The sequence below is a fragment of the Diorhabda sublineata genome, chromosome 6, assembly GCF_026230105.1.
Source record: "Diorhabda sublineata isolate icDioSubl1.1 chromosome 6, icDioSubl1.1, whole genome shotgun sequence".
NCBI lineage: Eukaryota > Metazoa > Arthropoda > Insecta > Coleoptera > Chrysomelidae > Diorhabda > Diorhabda sublineata.
Genome location: NC_079479.1, coordinates 31,087,379 through 31,112,478, shown reverse-complemented (window position 1 = coordinate 31,112,478; position 25,100 = coordinate 31,087,379). Strand labels below are relative to the sequence as shown.

Genomic DNA, 25,100 nt, shown 5'->3' with positions numbered 1-25,100 from the left:
AGACAAAAATGACCTTGATAAGTTTATTCACGTATCACAAAGATATATCTATATACCTAGTTCAAATTTTCTTTATCTTTTCACTTCTTAGACCTTTTTATATATATTTCTATGTATATCTATTGATTTTAGGAATTAGCCAAAAGACCTAGTATAAGGTATTAGAGGTTACATTACTGAATGTAAACCTCATCAAGATGTTAGATTATCTAATACTCGCTAGCAAATTAATCTAAAGAATTTAAATAAATAATCTGATTGTTAATAGAAGTTTATTATAAAAAAATCCACGGAAATATTATGCTTACGTGTAAAATTAAATTCTTCCACACCCTGTATAAATCGTCAAGAGTTCAGTTGAACCAGATATTATGAAACATAGTTTTGACTGCTTAGATTTGTATCTATCGATATACAAGGTGTATTTTGCATTAGATAAAATGTACTTATGATAAAAATCTTCATTCTATTCAATTAAATCCCATTCAATCGAAATATATTTCAGACTTATAAAAGTGGAGAGGCTTAAGTACTTATATTATTTTTGTTTTTGGTTTGCTTAGGTGAGTATCAGTTTTTATATAGAATTTTTTGAATGAATTGGAGTTATTATGATAGAGATACACCTACTAGTTTCGATTTCTATCATGAATGAGTCTACTATTATCACTATTGAACAACAATAATATTGTATTTGAGAACAATTCTTTATTTGATTCTTGTCGCATATTTTCTTTCCCTTTGATACTTCACTTGCAGATTGAAGAGCATGAAGTTCCTATTTGCAGTTTCTATTCTGGTTGCAACGACTACCGTCCTCGCAAGACACGATTTGTGGGCTGAATTCAAAGTAAGTGAAGACATTAAGTGTTGTCTCATGTGTGAGATATCGTCGCCGTAGTAATGGTGAATAGTCTTGAAACACATAACACTAATTTTAAGTGATATAAGTTTTTTGTATTTAGTTTAGTTGGTATATTAAATAAACAAAATTTCCTTAAATTCGTTAAATTTGGAACTAGAAACAACTCAAAAAATAATTTCATATCGCAATTTCACTTTTTTGCCTATTTTCAGAGGACTTGAATATAATGTTTGTACTTTGTTTTCAACCAATTTACAGTCTCATTATTTATTGTTATGTCGTTAAGAAAATCGGTACAATTTAGTTGAACCTCGCCATCAATTGTAAACATTCCTATACCTTCTTGGTCAATACTCTTCATAAGTAAATTGATGGAATTTCTATTTTGACCAGAACCGGTACAATACTCTTCTTCAGATAAAGTTGAAATCATTTCCCAAAAATAAGTAGTTACTTCGGATAAACCTTTTACCACAATACTTTTGTATCTTGTGAATGTAACCATGTAAACGGTAAAATGAAACGCTTTCAGCTTTTGAGCGTTACAAATTTTACTAGTTTTAAGGTATGGAATCTATTTTTCCATATCTACGGTATAATATGGAAACCATCCATCAAAATATTTGTGTTTTCATGAGGCTTTTAGTGAACTTTAGCGTTTTTTTCTTACACGCTCCTATTCCAACTTCTTTTGTCTTCACCATGATTATCAAGATTCGTATATTCGGTACAAAAATCTTTTTTGTAGCGATGAAATCACAAGTTGAGCTGTCTGTAAAAGCTAAATTATTTTGTTGTACTTCTATCTTTCCGAATACCACGAACATCATCTTAATACATTTTGGTATAGTCTTTTCCTCTTTTCGAATTATTTTGGAAAGTGTGTTTTGCTTCATCTGTTTTATTGATGTATCTATTGGTTTTCAATTGCTGTTTTTACAACTTTTACCAAAGTACCGAGTATTTTTGTTGGTAAACATTCTTGATTAGATTTGAAAGTCATCCCGGCGTTATCGTTTTGTTTCTCTTCGTCTCAACCACTGCCTTATTGTACTGTTAGATCTCAAAGATTCACAAACATATATGATAATATCATCATGTGTATCATAACTCGTAACTATTGCAACTACAATTAAGATATTTTCTTTAACAAATAATTATTCTCATGCCCCTAATCGGAAATTTTAATAACAAGGTATTGATATCTGCTATATTAAAAAATAACGGGTCTATACTTCTCTCTATACTTTGAATCCATGTGAACCAATCGATTGTACTTTATAATAACCTTATGGAGTCTTTATTTGTATCCTTCTTTTTTTCTTCATTATTTCTGCAAATTTCAATAACACAAAATATTCTTTTGTCTTCTTTGTACGTAACTATTTATAACTTATCAACTATATCTGAATATTCACCATAGTTTAAGACGTTTAGATTTAAAATATGTTTTCTGATGTATCAGCGATCTATATTCCCAACCCATAGTTTAACACACTGATAATAGTGATCAGAAAGCATTTTCAGTTTCTGTGTTGTCAAAAACGAGTGATCAATGTTCGTAGGTCAAGTTTAACAGAGAATATGAACTGCTAGAGGATAAACTTCGTTTCCAAATTTTCCAAAAGAATTTCCGATTAATCGAAGAACATAATGATAGATACGCGAAAGGGGAAGTTTCTTACTTTCTCAAAGTAACCAAATTCGCTGATTGGACGGAAGAAGAACTGTCTAATATGTTTAAACGACAAAGTGCTCTCAAACCCGAGATTAATAATACTGGAATCTTCAAAGCAAATCCAAATTTAAAAATTCCCGATTCTATTGATTGGAGGGAGTCAAATGCAGTTTTACCCGTAAGGAATCAAGGTATTTGCGGAGCTTGCTGGAGTTTCAGTACCGTGAGTGTTATAATATCACTCAATAATTTATGAAAATGAATTTATTCCATGTTTCTAGACTGGTTGTCTTGAGGGTCAGCTTGCTATAAACAAAAATCAACAAATTGCCTTGAGTGAACAAGAATTAATTGACTGCTCTGAAAACTATACAAATACTGGATGCTCTGGTGGTGATCAATATGTTTCTTTTGAATACATTCGTGACCATGGTCTTAGTTCTGAATCAGATTATCCATATATTGAACGAGATGGAAATTGTCAGAATAAAGAAAAAGTTATCAAGACGTTGTCTCAAATTCAACGCGTTGCACAGGATGATAACAGTCTGGCACAAGCTATTGGTGAGTTAATTTCAAGGGAAATAGCTATTCTAAAGTACTATTTTTCTGATTGAAATTTGTTTTTATTTCTTCATCATATTTGTTTTGTTAATGCTGTGAAATTGATGTTTCATCTGTTAATAATTCTGTTAATATACAATTATTCAAATATATTAGAAGATGACAATTTATGATGATGTAGATGAATGTATTACTAGTAATTCGCACGATCTATCTACCATAAATTTGCCAAAAATCCCGAACAGCGGCTCTCAAATCATGGGAACATCGAGGCACTTCAGCTCCTCTACATCTCCAGGCTAGGGGGAAGACTGAAGAGTACAAAACCTTTTGAGTTAGTTATATAAATAATTTTTACCTCTAAGAGAAAAAATGTTCAACCGATAAATAAATATTTGATGGTTTAAACGTTTTGAAGAAATGTCCAGGACGACAATCAACTTTTGCGCCGAGTTAGGTGGATATGTGAGAAGACAAATGATCGATTTAGGGAAGACCAAGCTCTGAACTCTTCATCAAGACCATGCACCAGCTAGTTTTGACTGGCCGTTGAAAGCGATCTTCGCAAATTGGGACATCATAATGTTAAAAATTGTATTGATTTCAGTCTATATACTTCATAGCCATACCTTTTATACCTTGTTGTTTATTGGTTTTCTTACCTTTTTGATACTGTGGTTAAATGATTTATTGGAAAAAATAACTAAAATATCCCGTAATAATGAAATAATTGACATGTTTTAGTTATGAATCTATATAATATTTTTCCAGCTACTATCGGACCCATTTCAGTTTCTGCCGATGCCTCAATTTGGTTGTTTTATGGAGGAGGTATATTTGATTCCAGTTTATGTGGTACTGATATCAATCATGCTATTTTAGCGGTTGGTTATACACAGGATTACTGGATAATCAAAAATTCTTGGGGTACGGAATGGGGAGAAAATGGTTATATAAATGTAAGACGTGGTAAAAACATGTGCGCAATTGAATTGGACAATTCCTATGCTCTATTGTAAAATTAAAATGATTATGAAGAAAATTCGTGTTTTTCATTTAGTTCATTTCCAGAGTGTTTGGAGGGAAAAGACAAAAATGACCTTGATAAGTTTAATCACGTATCACAAAGATATATCTATATACCTAGTTCAAATTTTCTTTGACTTTTTACTTCTTAGACCTTTTTATATATATTTATCTGTATATCTCTTGTTTTAAGGTATTTTTTCGTATAAAATCAGTTCAATATAACAGGTAAAAATTTGACTTATCTACCAGCTTATTTTGATAAAAACCGAAACAGGTCGAAAGGTCAAATTTTCAACTCTTAGTTCAAACTTTCTATGAAAAAATACTTTAATGTCATACGTGTTTTGAATCAATTTAATGAGACTAACATAGTCTACAGTTATTAATTGATATCCAAACAAACACTGATCGGTTCTATTTTAATGTATGATAATGGGAAGTTACCTAAGCATATACATACTCTATTCAATTCAATCCTCTGCTCTTTCTCTCTACTTAGTTATTCCTATTCTTCTCAAATTTAACTCTCCTATCCATTATTTTGAAAATACCATATTCTTCCAGCTCAACATTTTTTCTTCTTCTACATGTATCTTTGTCCATTCAGTTCTCTTCTTGATTAGTACCTAGGACTACCCATACAGTCGGCAGAATCACCGTTTTGTATAATCGAATCTGAACCCTCATACAACTGTGTCTACCACATCGTTTCATATGCTAATAATACATGAACAGTAAATGTAGTTATGGATTTTGGTCTTGGTTATTGCTTGATAAAAATCTGGTTTTTCGTGCTTAGTTCCTCCCTGAAGCCTTCTTGGTATACACCGATTTCTTGGTTATGAATTGGTCTCTGTTTCCTATTACTTATGGGATCTGTTTTCAGTATAATTTTGTAATGATTGGTTGTCTCCAATCAGATGATTTCAAATTGATTTCATTGGATTTCTACTGGAGCACAAAATTGTCAAAATAAATTCTGTTATGACAGTTCAAATCTAATTATTAATCAAAATGACTAATTACAGGTAAATAATTGAAGCGTTTTTATAGAGAAATTGTTTTTGTATACTTTTAGCAAAATATTTATTGTTATTTTAAATTTCATATCCATGAGTTATGACCTACATTATCATTTGGAACTGATATACTATTAACAAAAAATAGCAGAATTCCTTTCAATAAAAATTGATGAAATAGAAACATTGGCAATGAAAAAATCCTGGTCGTTTAATTGAGAATGTAATTCGATTATGTCGTCCAAGTACACATATAATCGATTTCAAACTCTAGAATAGGATTAGTTTCTAAATGGATTACAACAGCTGAACTTACTCGTATATTAAATTTGAATGGTACAAATATTAGATCATCTATAACTGATAATCTATAATAAATGAAATTTTTACGAATTTCAAAACAATCATCGGATTAGAATTAAAGAATACTAATTACGTTGGTGGTTATTTTAAAAATCAATGTCAAAGAAGAAATGGATCAATTGGTCTCAATGTCTACAAAAAATAATAACTGCCGTTTCGAAGTAGTTGTCAATAATACTTTTCGATGAACAATCAGTTGTTAATTGAAATAATTACTATATCGAATCAAATGGTAACTTAACATGGAAAAAATATGGTCCATGAGGAATTTAATTACACCAGGGAAACTTTTTTTCAGATGAAGCTCACATCTCCACCCTTTTTTCAAGTTTTCTCTACATCTTTCTAGTTTTATAATTTTGACTTGCAGATTTCTGTGTTTATCTTCTTTTAACCTCTTTGTTCTCAAGTATGAGGTTTTACGGACTTAAAATGAGTGTTCACTCTTCGTATTGGACTCCTACCGACCATACCTCCATTTCTCCTTTATATTCTCTTTTATAGATATCCCCTTCAGTGGCGGATTTACATACTTGGGGGCCCGTCGCACTTTGCCTATTAGAGGCCCCTTGTCTGCAGTTAAATACTAAAATTTTTCATTTCCACGTAGTGTAAAATACGTTTATTAACATTGCACTTTACAATGGGGACTTTTGTAAATTAAATCGTAATGACATTAATTTAGTAAATGCAGTTTTATAAAATGTTTTTAAAGAAACTTTATATTTAAAAAAAATAGCAATAATAATTTAATGATAATAAAATTCTTAAAACCTACAGCTTACACTTAATATTTACCATTTGTACAGCTAAATAAATTTTTTTCTGAATTTTTGAGCAGCAAATGTGTCTATCAGTTTGTGATAGCTCATACTTTTCAAAGAATCACTTCCTATGTAGAGAATTGCCAAGTCATTCAGGTGATCTTCTGAAAGTGTCGTGCGAAGCACTAAAGGATCTCTCACCCGAAGCATTGGATACTGGGATTGTAAGGTAAATTTTCAATATAGGTTCTAGATTGGGAAAGGTTTTTTTTGAGGTCGTTATTTGTCACTATCAGATTATACCATTTTCCAGGACAGTTCTTACGTTTACGTTCCTTCTAAGACTTTCAGGAACTCACGAAAGTATTTTAACTCATCTAATAACAATGACCCGTCAATATCACTTGAATAAACTTCGGATAGATTCTTCAGGTGATTTCTTGAAAGTTGATCTTCTTGAACACAAAACATTCCATTCCCCTTCAAGTAGGTATTAGTTTGGGGTACTTCTATTTTAATTATTAAAATTTTCCCGTAACTTTCTACAGCTATAAGTTTTGCGTAGTTATGTTTTAGTGGTTGAAGCTTTCCTATGTTGATTGCCTACGTGGACCCTTTGTCTCCTAATTTTTGTCTTATCCCTTGAGTGATAAACGTGGTGCCGGTACCATAGTACAATATTGTGATCTGCTGTTTCCGAGCTGACTTTTCCATCCTTTCTGAAGCCTCTCAAATGAGGTATTCTCATTTTAAATATAGGTGTGTCTTGCAGCTTCTTCCTCATTTACCCTTTCGAATACTTGTCAGATGATAACATCTGGCTTAAGACAGACTAAGACATTGATAGGCCTTCTGTCGTTTTAACAGGACACGGTCACCTAAGACGCCATTTTTTTATTCTATGTCATCGGTGAATAGTTGTAGCTCACACATGCAAGGTTAAAATACATTTAGTGTACACAGAGACATTAATAAAGTTCAAGACAAATTCCCTGATTAGCGATTTTATTTGTGGTAGTTTCAAATGACGTACGGGGCTGGTACATCATTTTGTAATAATTTTTGACTGCCCATAACTATGGACTATGCATTTACAATTTACGACAAGAGTTCAAATAATTTACTTTTCTTATAAGGTATTCTTTATATCACGTTAGTTTTGAAATCTGGAAATCGCGTAATTATGATTATGGTAGGACTTATTATATTTTTTGTTTTGAATAAGATATCAGGAAAAAATAGTTTTGGTTTCAAGCTCAATTTATTTCAACACCTTAAATAATCCGAGTTTGGAAACTGTTTTTTTACCTCTCTATTTTGTCGTAGAAAAATGACGCTATATTTAGAGAACTTTTTTAAAGTCTTTTGTGAAACAAGAAATTTGAATAGCAAATTTTATTGATTTGCGCAGCCTAGTTGTCCCTATCTGCCGTTATTTGAATTGGGTCATCCCTTTAAAACAGGGTGGAAGATGGTAATCGAGGAATTTCTCTAGGAACTTCCTAAATATTCAAATAACTTTGTTTATTTTTTCCCTGATGATCCTGTAGATGCTTGTGTAGAAATGTCTCTGAACTAGGAATACAACTATTGTACAATTTTTCTCTGATAAGCCAAATTTAAAATAAATTAAATCAGTATTTCAAAATTCCAAAAAGAACTATCATATTTATTATATTGGATTATTTTTTATGGTACAGCATGGTATCTTTAGAGAATTTTAAGACGCCTCAATCTCTAAGGGGTAGTTGAGTGCCTTCAACAGATTTTAAGTTACATTGTTGCTATGTGGTAGAATATTGACTTCAGTGGGTGAAAATATACTAAACAGGAACGTGACAAACCCGATTTTCTGATTGTCACAGCTTCTCTTCTACTCATTCAAACAGAAATAAGAAGTGGATTTTGTATAGTACAGTTGCTCTATAGATCGCGCTAAAAATTTAGGATGAGGTGTATAAAACGAGACTTGAGATCATTTACAAACTTTACTAATATTTCTGATCGGTTTTTAGGGGCTTATTTGTCCTGCAAATCTGCACATTCTAATGGAGATATGTTATATGAAGTGCAAGCAAAGTTTTGAGAGTCAGTATATATGACGATGGAGGTGTAGCTTTAACTGCACCTTACACAAATGTTTTTTAGTCGTTTAATTGCCGAAGACAAATAGCGGATCCTAAATGAAAATCCAAAACGCTAAACGCCAAATGAATCACTACGAAGTGTTAAGAAGCCGGGATTACATTCTGAAAACTGGCTTCTAGATGTTTGGTTGAATATACTTGGAATTGTTTATTTTGATGTGCTAAAACCAGATCTTAATTGTAAACAATTTGTTCTTCAATCGAGAAGTATTCTTATCTTATGATTGTCAAGTTCTTAGAGGAAACAAGAACACTTGGATGACCTCCAGCATTGAAAATATGCATAGTAAATGGCAAAAGTCAATAATGAAGGCGATAATATTCAATTTAAAAAATCGAAATAATTTCAAGCTTCTTTTTGTATTCATTAGAGAGGACAATACATTGGAATGAATATTTTATTAATATAAATAAAAAAACCTCACACGTTTCTTGTACATCTCATTCAATCCAAAGCAATTTTGTAAAAATCATCTTTATTAAGACAATTTCCAATTTGTATTTGCAAATTTACTTGAAACCCTCAAATTGTCTTCGTATATGAATAGAAACATAGTCAACGGCTTTTACGAGACGAAGGATATCCTTAAACCTCTCAAAGTATCTTTATAAAACGGAGAAGATGCAAATTTCTCAACCAGTTTCATTTTTGTGAAACAAAATGAATTTGACTAGTATACTATTGATGTTGAGAAAATGTTTGGAAAACTTGGAATTGGAAACATTTTATGGGCGGAGGGTAAACATAAAATGTACCTTGAGAGTGAATAAAGTTAAAATGTTTCAACAATAATTTGACAATGTCGACAAACAGTTATAAAATAATACGAGGGTGAGTCAATAAGTCGGTTGATTTTTGAATGGAACACAGGCATTTAGATAAAGAATCATTTAATTTGTAACATAGTTCCTAATGAGCTCTTTATACTCTACCCAATGTTCATAGAAGTTTTTTATTCCTTTTCAGAAATAAAATTGATTGATTGAGATGATGCGACTATTGGATAGAAATCTCTTTAATCGGGCGTGGCAATAAGAAATAATTACTTGGCGACAAATCCCAAATAGCAAGGAAAAGGAAGCAGGTCTAAACTTAGAACCAATCTCATTGGAAAAAGAATCCAAGAGAATTTCCAAATTTTAAACGATATATAATGATTTTTTGTACTAGAAATCTCTTGGTATTGGGAGTCCAATTGAAGAGTTGTGTGTATAGTGGTTTATTCAGATTAAATAAAAAAATAGCCAGTGTACTGAAAATTTAACCGTGAAGTACAAGCGGTGGTTCTATTAGATACCATACTCTATCTTAAACAAACATCTGCCGACCACGTCCATCGAGCGATATTTACAAAATAAGGGGCCATGACCATCAGTATAGTGTTGACTATTGTAGTGTATATACTTTTGCAAATATCATTGCAAAATATATGATGTGTTACCAGGAAATTATTCATAAATTCAAATAAACGTTGAATCATATCAAATATATACACAAAAACCAGTATATTCGAAAATGTATTACATTTTTGGACTTTATTTTTGTACATCACAGAGAGTTTCATTAATAATTGAAAATATGTCCGCTGTTGAATTCTGAGATCAAAATTTATTCTATATAACTCAGCAATGAGTTTGAATCTCAATTAATATTTCGAAATATTAATCAAACACCCTATATAAATAACTGGAATATCCTACGAAGATGGCTTGAAAGCTTTGTCCTTTTTCATACATATTTCGATATATCGACTTAAATCAGAGTTTGGACGTGGATGGAACACTCTAGTTTTTTGCCAGTCACTTTCTTGTAAGATTGGATCAGTTACCCACCAACCTATCTAAAAATAAATAAATGAAGTGCTAACTGAAAATAAATCAACACCAGAACAAATTGATTCAATTAAAAATTACGAATGAATCTTTGTTGTCATTCTTTGCTTCAATTTGCTTCATTGTTTGTTTGAAGGTGAAACCAATATTTCGTTATAAATTTTAATTTGAGTTTTGAGGTACTAAAACATATTAAACATTTCTCAATCTCAAAACGCTATAACTACTATAAATAATAAATGTAAACATTATAATTTTCACGTGAAAGTGAATATTTTTTGAACAAAAACATAATTTTAAGGATAAACATCATTTTATAGTTGACATTAAATATTTTTTATGTAGTTAGGATCAATTTTACTCAGATATCTTTCTTTTCCACTTAGTATGAATACTTTTCTATTAAAAACGCGAAAAAAGATTTTACAAGAGACAATAATAACATTTAATGCAGCTTTTTGATATCTGAAGATTAAAATACTCAGACAGTTAGTTTTTGCTTTCAATCCACGCTTTCTCTACCAACATTGAATCGAAGTACTTTGGCTGGATGTTTCGACAGACTAAAATAATATAGTCTTCAACTGAATACCACTTCCTAAGAAAGAATTTCTAGCACGGGATTTGAAAATCTACTAATAATACTTTAATTTTAGCCATTGAAATAATGGATGTGTGAGCTGATGGATTGTCTTGATGAAACAACACTTTCTTCTTATCCAAATGCGGCCGTTTTTACTCGGTTTGTTCGCTCAAAAGCTGCAATCATTTCCCATAATACTCGTCGTTGATAGTTTTCCCTTTTTCAAGATAGTCAATGAACATTATCCCACTATCATCCCAAAAAACCGCTGATGCTGATCTTCGCAGATCGTACTGTCTCGTTTAAACCCTGTTAGATTTTTCTTTTATGTTGGTTGTGCTAAAACTAGCAACGACCGGCATCTCTAGGTCAGATCAGATACTTTTGGGACCAGGAAGAAACGAGTTCTCTAGTTATGAAATATTAAGAAATATGTAGAAATATTGATCAGATGATATTGAAGAAATACCTGCATAAGAGTAGTTCCTGGATAATTATACATATCTATTGGTCCGTCAGGTTTAATAACATATTTTCTCCTAGATTTGCTAAGCCTTTCATACGATCTATAGGAATATCCATCTGCATGTCCAAGATAACAATCAAGCTCTTTGATTCTCTCTGAAAGGGTTTGTTTAATTTTGGTTTCAGCATCTAATGGATTTTTCGGAGGAGCCTGCGGTTCTATGTAGTCAGGTCTTATCATATCTTTGATGGGGCTTGAAAACCCATAAGATGTTAATGCAAAAAAATCCATCAGTTAGTTCAGTACACTATTTTTGAGATGAAATACCTCGCGTGGCATTTACATAAATTGACATGAGCACATGCGATGTTATTGTTTATAGATTTTGTTGAATTTGGCTAATTTGTTTCGATAGATCCAATTTGATTTTTTAGATGGATTAGGACTGAGCTCAGATTTTCGATTAAATTTAGATATACTCGGAGGATAAAATTTTACACTTTATATAACGGCGTTCCATGGGCTTGAAATGAATTATCTGCTTTGCTTGTCGTCAGTTCTTAATAACGCAACGATTTTCAGGATTTAATCTGATATATTGAACCAAAAGAAAACTCAATTTTTCCTTTGAACCTTCAGGATTGGATATACATTAAGCCGTTAAAACTCTTGTACTTTAGATACATCAATAATTGGAGCAAATCGTTCCACTACTTATTTTGATAGGCCGTCAATAATATTAAGAGTCCTATAGTGGATAAAGTAGATGCTTGTATTGACATTTGACAATTGTGATATATATTTATGATATTTATGATAGATGTGGATCAAATAAAACTTTGAATGTTACACATTATTAATTTCAAGACAAAACCGAGAAAATAACAGTGAAAAATAACGTTTACTATTATTATTCTAATATTTGAAAACTAGCTGGAGAATTGATTTAAGATTTTGCGGTATTTTTAGTTGTAATATACTTCTGCTTACCATACGTCGGAAGATTGCTGAGAATTTAATTCGCCGTACACAAGCCAGCCCCTAGTAAATGCAGAGTTTCTGTTTTTTGTTCGTATCTGATTCAAAAGTGATGTTGCCAAACAAAATAAAGTTTTAAAGTGAGGTAAAAAATAAAACTTCAACAAATCAAAGTTGTGAAATCATGAACAAAGTTTTAAATTTTTTTAAGTAATAAGCAAAAGCTCGAAATTCCATACTTAACATGTTTGAGGAATAATCATTTGTTCAGTACAGTTCTAAAGCTTTTATTAATTATTATTTTTCACTTCTTCCTGATTCAATATACAATTATTTTTTAACGCTTTTATGGTTCAAAAACGAGTTGCTGTAGTTACCGGTATGAGTCGATTAAACAATTAAGCAAATTTAAGTTGGAGGCAATACAGTTGAAAGTGCTGACATTCCGATATTTTCAACATCCAACCCAAAACTATTAATCGATAATGTAAAGACGTTAATCTTATTCATACTCATATTAGTCCAAGAAAAAAGGTTTTCTATTATAAAATTGATTTGAAGTGTCTTAAATAGATCAATCAAGAAGTTTTTAGAATCATACCTAAATTAATAGAAAATACAATTAATTTTGCTACAACCGGGCGTAAAGTACGTACTTTAGACACACTTCCGAGTAAATAAGACTTCACTTTACGCACTAGTACGTAAATAAAAATACTTTAAATAGTAGTTGGTAAAGAAAGTTATTTTTAAGGTCTCCGTAGCGTAGGTTGACACAAAGTACACCTTCAATATTAATATTGTTATTAATTGAATTTGACTGAAAAAATTTTCGATATTAAAAAAATATTCATATTAGTCTTAACATCAACTTGTTACATAAATAACTAATATATTTGATGTTCAACTAATTAGTGACCTTATAATCGTCCTCTGATTTTTATAAATTTTTATACTGTAAGAAGTGTACAAACTTTTTGTATAAAATTAGGTTTTACGCGTGTTTTTTATTCCTGCTGTTTTTTTATACCGACATTTCACTGATTTTGCTCTTTTATGGAATATGGAAAATAAAATCCAAGATTCACTATTTACATTTAGCGTTATTGCGGAAAGACTTCTATCTTGAAAATCGCAAAAAACACGTTTCATCTTTGAATTCATCCTTTTTCTCACCTCACTCCACTTTCAACAATTTGTAAGGATCTTGCTTCTCCTATACACTATTAAAACTTCATTTTGTCGATTTTTACCCTACCGAAAATCGGAACGTTTTTCTGCTTTCTAAATGTAGTATCTTTCCAATAACCTTGAGCGGCTGACAAGATCAATAAATATATTGAAATCTAGTCGAAACGATATATCATATACAGTGCTTTTCAGATAAAAGTATCCACCTTTAATAACTTTTGTAATACTGGTATTTAGAAAAAATCCAAAAACACGTCAATTTATGTTGGAAGGGGCAAGCATTATGGCTTATTTAAACTTACTGGAAAAGCCACCCCCTCACCCCTAGCAGCATCCCCTTTATTTTTTTAAATTACTTTTCATATTTTTTATGTAAAATTTGGATACTCCTCTTTGAGCTGATTTCAAAAATGTATAATACTTGTAGGTTAAAGTGGTTAGTTCATGAGATAAACAATTTTTCTTTTAAGAGCACAAATTTTACTTATTATTTACTTTCACCTTATTTGCCTGTACTAAAATGGGTTGTACAACAGTTCAAACTCTTTAATCTTTTTAACTGTGCTATTTATTCTACTTAAAAAATCCAAACAACAAAAAACTCTACTTTTTATTAAAGTTTGACATTGTCAACTAGAATTTGTAGTCACTATTGATAGTGCAATTTGATACATTATTTATTTTGTTTCTCTGAAATGGTTTACTCTTTGCAAGAAAGAATTGAAATTGTAGGTTTATACTACCAAAATAATAATTGTGCAAGAGCTGCTGCTAGAATATTTAACGAATTACATGACGGAAGACATGCAACTCATAAGTATGTAATTCAACTGATGGAGAAATTTACCACAACAGGGTCTGTTTGCAATAAAGTGCATAAGCGAGAGGGACTCGTAAATAACGAAGCAATCCAAGTGGCAATTTTAGGGCAAGTCAGCTTAGAGGCTCAACAACCCCAATCGTTGTCAACAATAAGTAGAGCGATCGGTGTTTCATCTTCTACAGTTTTCCGAGTTCTACATAAATTCAAGTACCACCCATACAAAGTTAAGTTGGTGCACGAGTTGAATGAAGATGATTTTGATCGTCGTCTAGAGTTTTGCGAATCAATGACGCAAATTATCAATAACAATCCACAATTGTTAAACAATATTTGCTTTTCTGATGAATGCTCATGGTCATTAAATGGCTTAGTAAGTGGGCATAATTGTAGATATTGGGCTGAAAGTGATCCACATATTATGCGTGAATTCCATACACAACATCCCCAAAAGTTAAACGTTTGGTGTGGTATCCTAGGTGACCACATTGTCGGACCTTTCTTCATCAACGGAAATTTAAATGGTGAATCATATCTTGAGTTACTCAGGGAAGGGGTTGACCCACGTATTACAACAATAATAGAAAATGATGATAACCTTTCCGAAGATTTACTGGTATTTCAACAAGACGGAGCTCCCCCACACTATGCTATGCCTGTCCGACAATTTTTAAACGAAACATTCCCCGCTCGTTGGATAGGTAGAAGGGGGCAGATGATGGAGTGGCCACCTAGGTCACCGGATTTAACACCCCTAGACTTCTTTTTATGGGGGTATTTAAAAACAAAAGTTTATGCTACCCAACCAGAATCTCTGGATGATTTACGAGAGAGGATAGAAAATGAATGTCGACAATTAAATCCAGCCGTATTAAGCAATGTCAGAGAGGCATTTCAAAATAGATTATACCATTGTATGGAAGTGAATGGTACTCATTTTGAACACTTATTGTAACTTCATAATAAATAGCACAGTTAAAAAGATTAAAGAGTTTGAACTGTTGTACAACCCATTTTAGGACAGGCAAATAAGGTGAAAGTAAATAATAAGTAAAATTTGTGCTCTTAAAAGAAAAATTGTTTATCTCATAAACTAACCACTTTAACCTACAAGTATTATACATTTTTGAAATCAGCTCAAAGAGGAGTATCCAAATTTTACATAAAAAATATGAAAAGTAATTTAAAAAAATAAAGGGGATGCTGCTAGGGGTGAGGGGGTGGCTTTTCCAGTAAGTTTAAATAAGCCATAATGCTTGCCCCTTCCAACATAAATTGACGTGTTTTTGAATTTTTTCTAAATACCAGTATTACAAAAGTTATTAAAGGTGGATACTTTTATCTGAAAAGCACTGTATATTGAAATGATGTATATGCTTTTTGAAATGTTTTTAAAACAATCAACGAATTTAAAAACACCACAATTCCTACTAATTAATTCCCAGACGATGAATACATAAGTATTCGCAATCTCGGAAATCTATTAGAGTTAGTACACTTTAGTGTTTACTTTTGCCTATTAGAAGAAAAAAAAATGAAATTTGAAACGCCGCATCCCTCAACTAATTAATTCCCAGACTATAAATACTTAAGTAATCTAAATCTTGGAAATATATTAGAGATAGTACACTTTCGTGTTTACTTTTGCCTCTTAGAAGAAAAAAAAAAATGAAATTTGAAACGCCGCATCCCTCAACTAATTAATTCCCAGACTATAAATACTTAAGTAATCTAAATCTCGGAAATCTATTAGAGTTAGTACACTTTAGTGTTTACTTTTGCCTATTAGAAGAAAAAAAAATGAAATTTGAAACGCCGCATCCCTCAACTAATTAATTCCCAGACTATAAATACTTAAGTAATCTAAATCTTGGAAATATATTAGAGATAGTACACTTTCGTGTTTACTTTTGCCTCTTCGAAGAAAAAAAAATGAAATTTGAAACGTCGCATCCCTCAAATAATTAATTCCCAGACTATAAATACTTAAGTAATCTAAATCTTGGAAATATATTAGAGATAGTACACTTTCGTGTTTACTTTTGCCTCTTCGAAGAAAAAAAATGAAATTTGAAACGTCGCATCCCTCAAATAATTAATTCCCAGACTATAAATACTTAAGTAATCTAAATCTTGGAAATATATTAGAGATAGTACACTTTCGTGTTTACTTTTGCCACAATCTCACTACGAAAACTATTATTATTAATCAAAACATTGATATTTCTATCAAGCATCAATTTGAATAATGATTTTTGAAACCGATAAATTTAATGCTTTTTAAAAGAAAAAAATTAAATTTGAAACGCCGCATTTCTCAACTAATTAATCCCCAGACGATGAATACTTAAGTATTCGCAAGCTCGGAAATATATTAGATTTAGTATACTTTGGTGTTTTGTTTTACCACAATCCCACTACAAAAACTCTCTTTTATTCATCAAATTGAATTCACTTTTTAATATGGAGCGCCAAAATAATTCTGCATGAACAATATTAAAAAATTGATAGATATTAATAATTAATATTAATAGTTGGGATCAATGAAAAAAATTTTATTATCTAAATGAAATATAAAACTAAAACCTCACTGTACAACGTTTAATATTACTGATCCAACACTCTTAAGACCGTCTGACGTTTTTACAAATATTCAATTTACCGTAACCATTTGATCTATGATTACTCCGAAATTTTCATCTTCCCATTTTTGAATAGACTCATACACGAGGGTTGATAGCTTCACTTTGACCTTGAACCTCTTAAAATAAAAAATTGGTAATAATTCGTAGATATAATGTTTGTTCGCTAATTGAGGTTAGAGGCTACGGAACTTGAAGCGTTTGAACTAGAACATGGATATTTCTGGTAGCTAGACCCTTCCCACATTTTGAATTTTCCCAGAGGAGTGGGATTAATAGATTAACCGTAAATACTGAGGATCCCCAGTGCTACAGCAAGAAAAGGGAATGCAATAGATCATTTAAGTTGTAGTGTACATGACACCCTGAACTACATAACTACACATAACTTGGAATTTGTTTATCTTGTAAGTGAAGTTGATATGGGTAGATTTTCTTTCCTAGTTTCTATATGTCATTTGTTAATCTAGATATTTATTTTCTTGGTTGAATTTTGAAGATTATTAACCGCTCCTGCAATTAGCTCTCTATTCTCGAAATAAGTCAGTCAAATAACGAAAAAATGACGCTGCGAAATCATATTTTGTATTGTTAAAATTATTTCATTTTTCAATCGATCCAAAATCAGTCGACGTTACTTGATGAATTTCTCGGAAAAATAACTAAGATTAATTATAAATTCCAATTAGAGCTCGCACATTTATAATGCGTCGTTTTCGCTATGAATTATATATCCTTAGTGACAACTTCGCAGGAAATTAACAACGTAAACTACGTCGTTAGACTAATTTGCTTATATTTAATATTCTTAGTATAACATAACCAAGCGCTATTAAACAATAGTTTGAGTGAATTTATTAGTTGAATAATTCTGTGATTAATGTTATAACATGATAGTTTATTGGATGAAAAAATAACTTTACATAACCTATAAATTTGATTCCCCAAACGTGGTGATTGTAGATTTATAACAAGAAATTACAACAGATGGATTTTGTGGTTTCCAAGTTTGGAATACAAAATTAATTATTTAGTATGTTTCCAATAATATACAAAACTAAAGAAAGAGACGAAATAGACGTTTCCACGTGATTGCACTCCAACCTCAAAGTTTGTTGTGCCTCCTATCTACAACTAGAGATCGTTCAAGATTTCTTATGAACTTCAATTTCTCTGCTAACTTCTAGAACTTCCCATAGATTTTTTACTACTATCTTAGTATGCTTGCAATGGCTTCATAAAATTATTTGTAAAATGATGTAGGTCGGATTAATAACTACGATACTTTTCAGTTTTATTGGTATCAAAAGTACTTCTTCATCAGTTTTTATCGAAGGTGTTTCTTAGGATATTTTCTCAATAAAAACAGATTAAACTTACTCCATGATATTATTTTGAGCTTTGTGTCGAGGGAATCGGCGCTCATGGCTTTGATAGTTGATTGACTACCAAAATGAATTCACATGTGACTTTTGATAGCTTCTTCTAGGTTCGTTCTTTCGTAGCCTTCAAGATACTCGATACGTCGAGCAATAATTGTTATCTGGTATCTATATATTACTTAATAATTATTTCCTTCAACAGATCAAGTGATCTTCCTCCTAACTAGACATCGTGAACGGTTCCTGGATGCTTCTTTTCTTATCTTCATTGAATAGATTCCATGATAAAATGTACCTAGTTAGGTAGGGCTTCTTTATTTTCGATAGTCCAATTGTCTCTACCTTCCCCAGATATTCGTAGAACGCCCTCATGGTGTATCACCAGATGACGCAACAACAAATAGCAAGCGTTGTCGAGAGTAAATATCCTTCTGCTCTGAATTGCTTTTGTAAATCTACCATACGTAGTTATTGGTCTCACATAAAGTACATATAAAGTATTTTTGGATCATAGCCCTCAAGTCCTACCATCTAAACTGCGCGTCATTAACTTTTTCTATAGAAGTTCACGGGTTTCCAATTAAGAGACAGAGATGCTTAGTTGTAACTATTAGAGCACGCTCCTGTTCATAAATTAGAAAATTAAGGGAGCTTTTTAATGTTTGAATTTGTTCAAAATGATCTTCAGTATTTGATAAACTTATTATGATATAATGGAACAGCCAAAACGATTGATGGTTCAAGACATCCGAAATTATTGATGTAAACTTTTTAAGAATTGAATTTTCACATCAATTGTTCATTTCTCAAAAAATGGAATATCTCGAGGATCGCGAAACATAAGTAAATGGAACCTAATTTCACCTAATTTTCCACGTATATGGATAGAAATAATGTTAAACGTAATTGAAGTTCACATCTCTATGAGAAAAATGTCAACGTTTGCCAACTAGAGACTGTGTGAATAAAGTATGTACATTCCATGTTGTGGAACTAGTTTCAAAAAATTCTGTTCATTCCATGCAATTTTTTTATGAAAGATTTTTATTTATCTTTGTAACAAAGTTCATTCATAATCATAAAATGATATGGTAATACAATAATTTCCATTTTATAACCTAACCTAACGAAATATTTTATAAAGTGATTGTTCATTGATAAACGTATATAAAATATCATCCTCTAAATAATCGATAACTTTTATATCTGCTTGAAAGTTTTAAGATATATTTGGATAATTTAACTCAATGCCAACGGAAAAAAATCTTTTAATTCAGATAGAATCTCCACCATTAACCTGATTACTTTGTTAGATAAAACTTAATGATTTCCACTTAGGAAAAACTGCGAACGTTTAAAACGGGTTTAAAAGTTCTCAATTTTAGTGTTGCGTTTCCAGTTTAATTTGGTTGAAAGGTTAAGCTAGAAGTCAAAACATTATTTCTGACCGTGTTTATTCGAAAATTCAATTGAAAGAATAGATATTAATATCGATAATACTAGGGGAGTGAAATTTCAAAACTCGTCTTCTGTTTTCCGTGTATTGTCAGTCATACGATTAACATAATCTGAAGTTTCCTGATATGAAAAGTGAAGGTAGTCATTTTTTGTGCATCTAAGCACTAATTACATCAATATTGCAGAGAATCAAAGAATTCCGGGAGCTACAAAAGTTACAAGGGAAACTCTAGTCAACTCTATGTATTTATGTATGTATGGATTTGGATTCTTGTGTACACTACGACCCAAAGGATCTATTTGCTCCCCCTTTCTTCCTGTTATACTGGAGAACTCGGTATTTACAGCTAGTCAACTCTAACTACATGATGCAGTAACAAGTTCACGTCTCCAAAGACGTAGAAGTGTTGTTATACACTATAGTAATTGATTTACTGTTGTCCTGCTGTGTTTTGAGAAACTTTGCCCCTTTCAAAATCAGGGTTTCAGTCGTCCAGTGATAATCTATATTGCGAAACTCGTGGAGCTGCAGTGTGTACCAAGAACTAAAGTAATAAACATTGTTAAAACAGAAAGGACGACTGTTCCGATCGTGCAGTCTATTCGTTTAACATCTGTAGGACGCGTGTCGGTTGGAATTTGTAATAACATCTTTGAGTTTTTGCAGTGTTTTGATGGCAATGATGTCGGGTATAAAACAGAAGAAGCTAATTGAAGAAGTGAGGAAGTATGCAGTACTGTTTGACCAGACAAATGAGCAGGACCGAAACACCGACTACACAGAAATAATTTAGAAAAAAGTTGCGAAGTTACTTACAAGTATAAACATAATTAATTGAAAAAGAGATTTTATTTAATAGTACATTGTACAGCTGTAATAAATCATGTCGATAATATGAAAATCAAACAAAATTAAATCATGTGGGCCTGCACTGGAGAATTGAAGAATTGTTTAAACTGCCACTTCGCAGCAACGAGGAAAGTTCTGAAGACGAGATCACTTTTCTCAAATCGTATCATCACTATTGTCGGGTAGTTCACGTACATTGTAGCCCCCGTTAATCGTAGCTGCAAATCGGAAAAAACCGGAAACGTGTGAGACAATCCGTTCTTTGGAGCATATTCGGACCGGAGTCGGATCGGAGTGGTGGCCAGGCCTTTAGAATGTTAATTTCATTTTATCGAGATTCGGGTGTAACTTTATATTTGTTATTTTTAGTTCAAACTAAGCTCTAACCGATTCATTAATTTTCAATACGTGTTTTATAGGAAGATATATTGAAAATTCTTAGCCTACTATAGAACCAAACAAAATTTCAATGTCAAAATATTTTATTACTCAACATAATCTCCTCTTAATTGGATACATTTATTACAGCGAATCCTAAACGTCTCTAGACCTTTCAAAAAAAATGATTCTTCTCGCTCTACAAACCAGACCTCCGCTGCTTTTATTACCTTCTCGTTGGAAGAAAATTTACGACCTTCTCAAACTTCTTTTCAGTTGAGGAAAGAGATGATAGTCGGACGGATCTAAATCTGGTGAATAAGGGGGGTGTTCTAGTAATTCAAATCCTAAATCACGAAGTTTTTGCATGGCAACATAAGATTTGTGTGCAGGGGCGTTGTCCAGCAAAAACAAAACACCTTTAGATAGCTTTCCGCGTCTTTTCTCTTTAATTTTTTTCCCGTAGAGTGGTCAGTAATGTCAAATAGTAATTTTGTTCTACCCTTATCCAAAAAATCAATCATGATTACTTTATGGCAATCCCAAAAAACTGAAGCAAGAACTTTTCCAGCAGATTGTTGGACACGAAAATGATTTCCCCTTTTCTCAAAGAAATAAGTTTAAAAGACTAAAAAACACGCTTTTACAAGTAATCAAACTGAAAAATTAAAGTAATTCTTATGATGAACAAAATGACTGATAATAAAGTTAAAATCACTATTATAAAAGGAAGGGGCGCTTCCTATCTCATTTTTAAACTTTACGTTTTGTAACCAGTAGATCTGAGTCTGATTTATAGTCCACGGACTGTTCAGATTATTTTTTCGATTACTGAAAATTATTGACTGCGTAGGACTTCCTTTTCCATTCCTTTCTTTCTCAATTTTCTTAATGAGCTCGAAGTGACTCTCTACGGTAAAATGGGCGATAGTACTTCTCGGTACTACTTAAATAATTCTTAATGGAACACCGTGTATGCAACTGGACTAATTCGCAATGAAATCGTATATTGAGATCGACTACATCGACTACATAAAATATTTTATTACATTTGTTTACTGGTTAAAACATTATCATTCCAATTAAAGACATTTATCTTAATTAGGTACCTGGTTAACTACGGAATTGAACAAAAGTTCTCGAAATTTAAACTTTACAAATTCTGTTATCCAAACATCTCGAAATGAAGTTAGCAGACGCCTCCTAACCAAACTCGACATATAAAATCCATTAGAAATTCGGATGTGTTTGAAGTGACACAAAAAGTCAATAGAAGTTGGCTTTGTGAGTTTGTATGGTTAGGACATTCTCAGGTATCCGGTCATTATTTACTTGATTTGTTAGTTGACATGGAAGTTTTAAGATTTAAGTTTCCAATATTCCATGCCCCTTTTTTTCGTTGAGAAAATTGAATGGAATTGGCAACTGTAACATTAAGTCATTGTTTACAGTGTACTTTGGCAACGTCTCTATACATATACTTTCTCCTCCAAGACGAAAAGCACAATAAAATATAAGTAATGGAATCAATATGATGAACATTTACGCCAGAAGAATTTTATGACCGAAGAAATATTTTGCAACAATTCAATTGTTTTCATTACTCTAGTCAATCATTATTTTAAGTTCAATTTAATAATCAGCATTATGGTTGGTTTGCGTGCAGCAGAATTGCACTTCATATTACTTAAAGATTTAGAAGATTATATCATCTATTTTTATGGTCAATATACCAAATACAAAAACGAACATCCACTGTTGAGAAATATTTAGAATTTGTCCAAACGATATGACTCAGCAAAAATTTGCATTAATTGATTTGGAGCAATGGAAAAAAACATACATTTTGAAAGTCTCCAATGTGTAATTTATATACAGGACATTGTTTTTGACTCTCATCGGTAACTTTTTACTGGTAGAAAACGAAATATAACCACTTTGAAACGCCATGGCCGTTGGTTATCAACTATTATGAATGAGGGATATGTAGATTATTACGAAAAGAATGAAACACAAAATATAAGAAAAATACACGCCTCAACCAATTAGTACCGGGCGGCAATTAATAAAGGCTGTCGATCATATCCTAGGAACGGATTATATTACAAATTCATGGAAAAACAATTATTAAAAAAGTGGCCCTGGCCTGTTTCGTATTACTGGACAAACAATCTTTCAAACAACATCAAGTTCATAAAAATTGGCTAAGCTGAACATTCCTCTTTTTTAATTTTAAGCCCTATAGTGGTGAACCTAAAATACTAAAAATAATTTTTTACATGTTTCTTAGTGCCACTTTTGTTAAAAATGTTTTTTCCTAGTGCTGTGATATAAACCGTTCCTGAGATATTGCCAACGGCTATTCTTAGTTGTCCACCCGGTATATACATATGTGAAAAACATAAAAAAAACAATAAATATACAGTTAACGTTTATTTTATCCAATTTGCATTAATAATACCATAATAATTATTAATAATATACTTCTACATTTATATTAATAGTTTGTTTTTTAAACCTATAAGAGGTCCAAAATTTTGGCGATTTGTCGATGATAAATTTATTAATTTATATCTATTATTATATTGGATGATCTAAAATAGGTCGTCCCACTTGTTGGTAAGTTAGACTTGTTATGATCACGCAGCACCTTTGTTAATTGGCAACGATTACAATTGATTAATTTGATTTAACAGATTGCTCTTTACAGTAAAATAAAAGCAAAGAGGAAAGTGTGTCTTGACGCATAAAGGTTTACCTTTGTAGTTATTCTTCTGTTTTATATTCCTGTGTAATTTTGATTAAACAATTTTCACATCATCAATAAGTATTGCAGTTAAGAGCTTGCCCATTTTTGAGTCTTGAGTTTGAATGCCTAGGAGAAATATATTTTCAGTATTCCATTCAAAGAGAAATTTCCACACCCTGTAGTTCATCAGTATTAAATTTTTTCAATGTAATAGCAATTTTTCTTTGTAGAGTTCTATTACACACAAAATAATATACATATATGAATTCAAAATGAATTTTTTTCAAAATAATAACAGGTTATATATTTATATAGGCCACTTTTATATGAAACTCTTATTCCATGCGATTGCTTTGGATATACACAGAAGAAATAGTCTGCAAACGACGTCACTCCTTAATCGATTCTCAACAAAACGTCCCGAGGGATCTCAGATTGAATCGGGCAATATCCCATAGAAAAAACGAAATTATATTTTTAGAGATAGGCGATTTCGCGTATATCTACATTATCTTGCAACGTTTCTATATGTCGTGCTTCTGAATAAATTAAAATTTCTCGTTATCAATTCGTTAATGAGTTTTATATTTCTTGTGTGTATTAAGATTGTCCCAGCCAATTCGCCATCGAAGATGGAGCTGTAGATCAAAAACCAATAGTCGATATACAATATATTCAGAACCTCATCAACAATTTATTTATAATATTTATACCACTCACGACCACGGTTTTACCCGTTCCACTTGGTTCGGAATGTTACAATTGTAAAATGGAATTGATTATGGAGCGCATTCTAAGCGTTGATGTACATATTTACAAATCGCGAGGCAGAAAAAAGAGGTTATGTTACAATTTGTAAGTCTTATTAGTTATTGGTTAAATTGCACAGACATCCACTATACGAAATAATGAAATGTTCACGATTCACTTGGCTGGGTTTTATAGAGGTTAGAAACTGTTACGGAGTATATAGCTGTTTGGTCTTAAAGAGAACTCCAAGTTTTTGTGGAGCTGCCTTGGCTAAATTCTCCACGTGAATATACCAGGACATTTGCTCCCATTAGTTCAGTTTTTATATCCCTCGCGCGTTGTTAGAAGAATACACACACAATGAATTGATACCTGAAGAAACTCTTCCTAAAAACCACCACAATCTTAGTCCTGCAAAGGAAAAAATTTCCTATATCAAAGCCGTTACAGAAATAAACCATATCCCACATGGAAATCTTCCTACTTCAGCCAAAATACCTCAACGAATATCTTTAGACTTTTCCCACATTGTAACTGTCGAAAATAAACCAGAGACTACCGCGATCACAGTGGATGACGAATATGAAAACT

The 25,100-nt window shown here is 31.7% G+C and overlaps 2 protein-coding genes across 2 annotated transcripts in view; one reads left to right on the top strand and one right to left on the bottom strand.

Moving 5' to 3' along the window:
- The window catches only part of LOC130445433 (uncharacterized), a 137,847-nt gene that overhangs the window by 63,616 nt on the left and 49,131 nt on the right, over positions 1-25,100 (bottom strand). The window lies entirely within an intron of this gene.
- On the top strand, positions 501-4,149 carry LOC130445434 (cathepsin L-like proteinase). The gene is made up of 5 exons (XM_056781042.1): positions 501-563; positions 760-850; positions 2,431-2,766; positions 2,825-3,107; positions 3,879-4,149. Exons 2-5 carry the CDS (start codon positions 770-772, stop codon positions 4,124-4,126), a joined length of 948 nt encoding a protein of 315 aa, XP_056637020.1. The 5' UTR covers positions 501-563; positions 760-769; the 3' UTR covers positions 4,127-4,149.

What these genes read in the sequence shown, in the direction of transcription:
- LOC130445434 (XM_056781042.1), top strand. Translation starts at nt 770, where the DNA reads ATGAAGTTCCTATTTGCAGTTTCTATTCTGGTTGCAACGACTACCGTC. An exon ending in CTTGCTGGAGTTTCAGTACC is followed by an intron (nt 2,767 to 2,824) that starts GTGAGTGTTATA and finishes CCATGTTTCTAG; the next exon opens with ACTGGTTGTCTTGAGGGTCA. An exon ending in CAGTCTGGCACAAGCTATTG is followed by an intron (nt 3,108 to 3,878) that starts GTGAGTTAATTT and finishes ATATTTTTCCAG; the next exon opens with CTACTATCGGACCCATTTCA.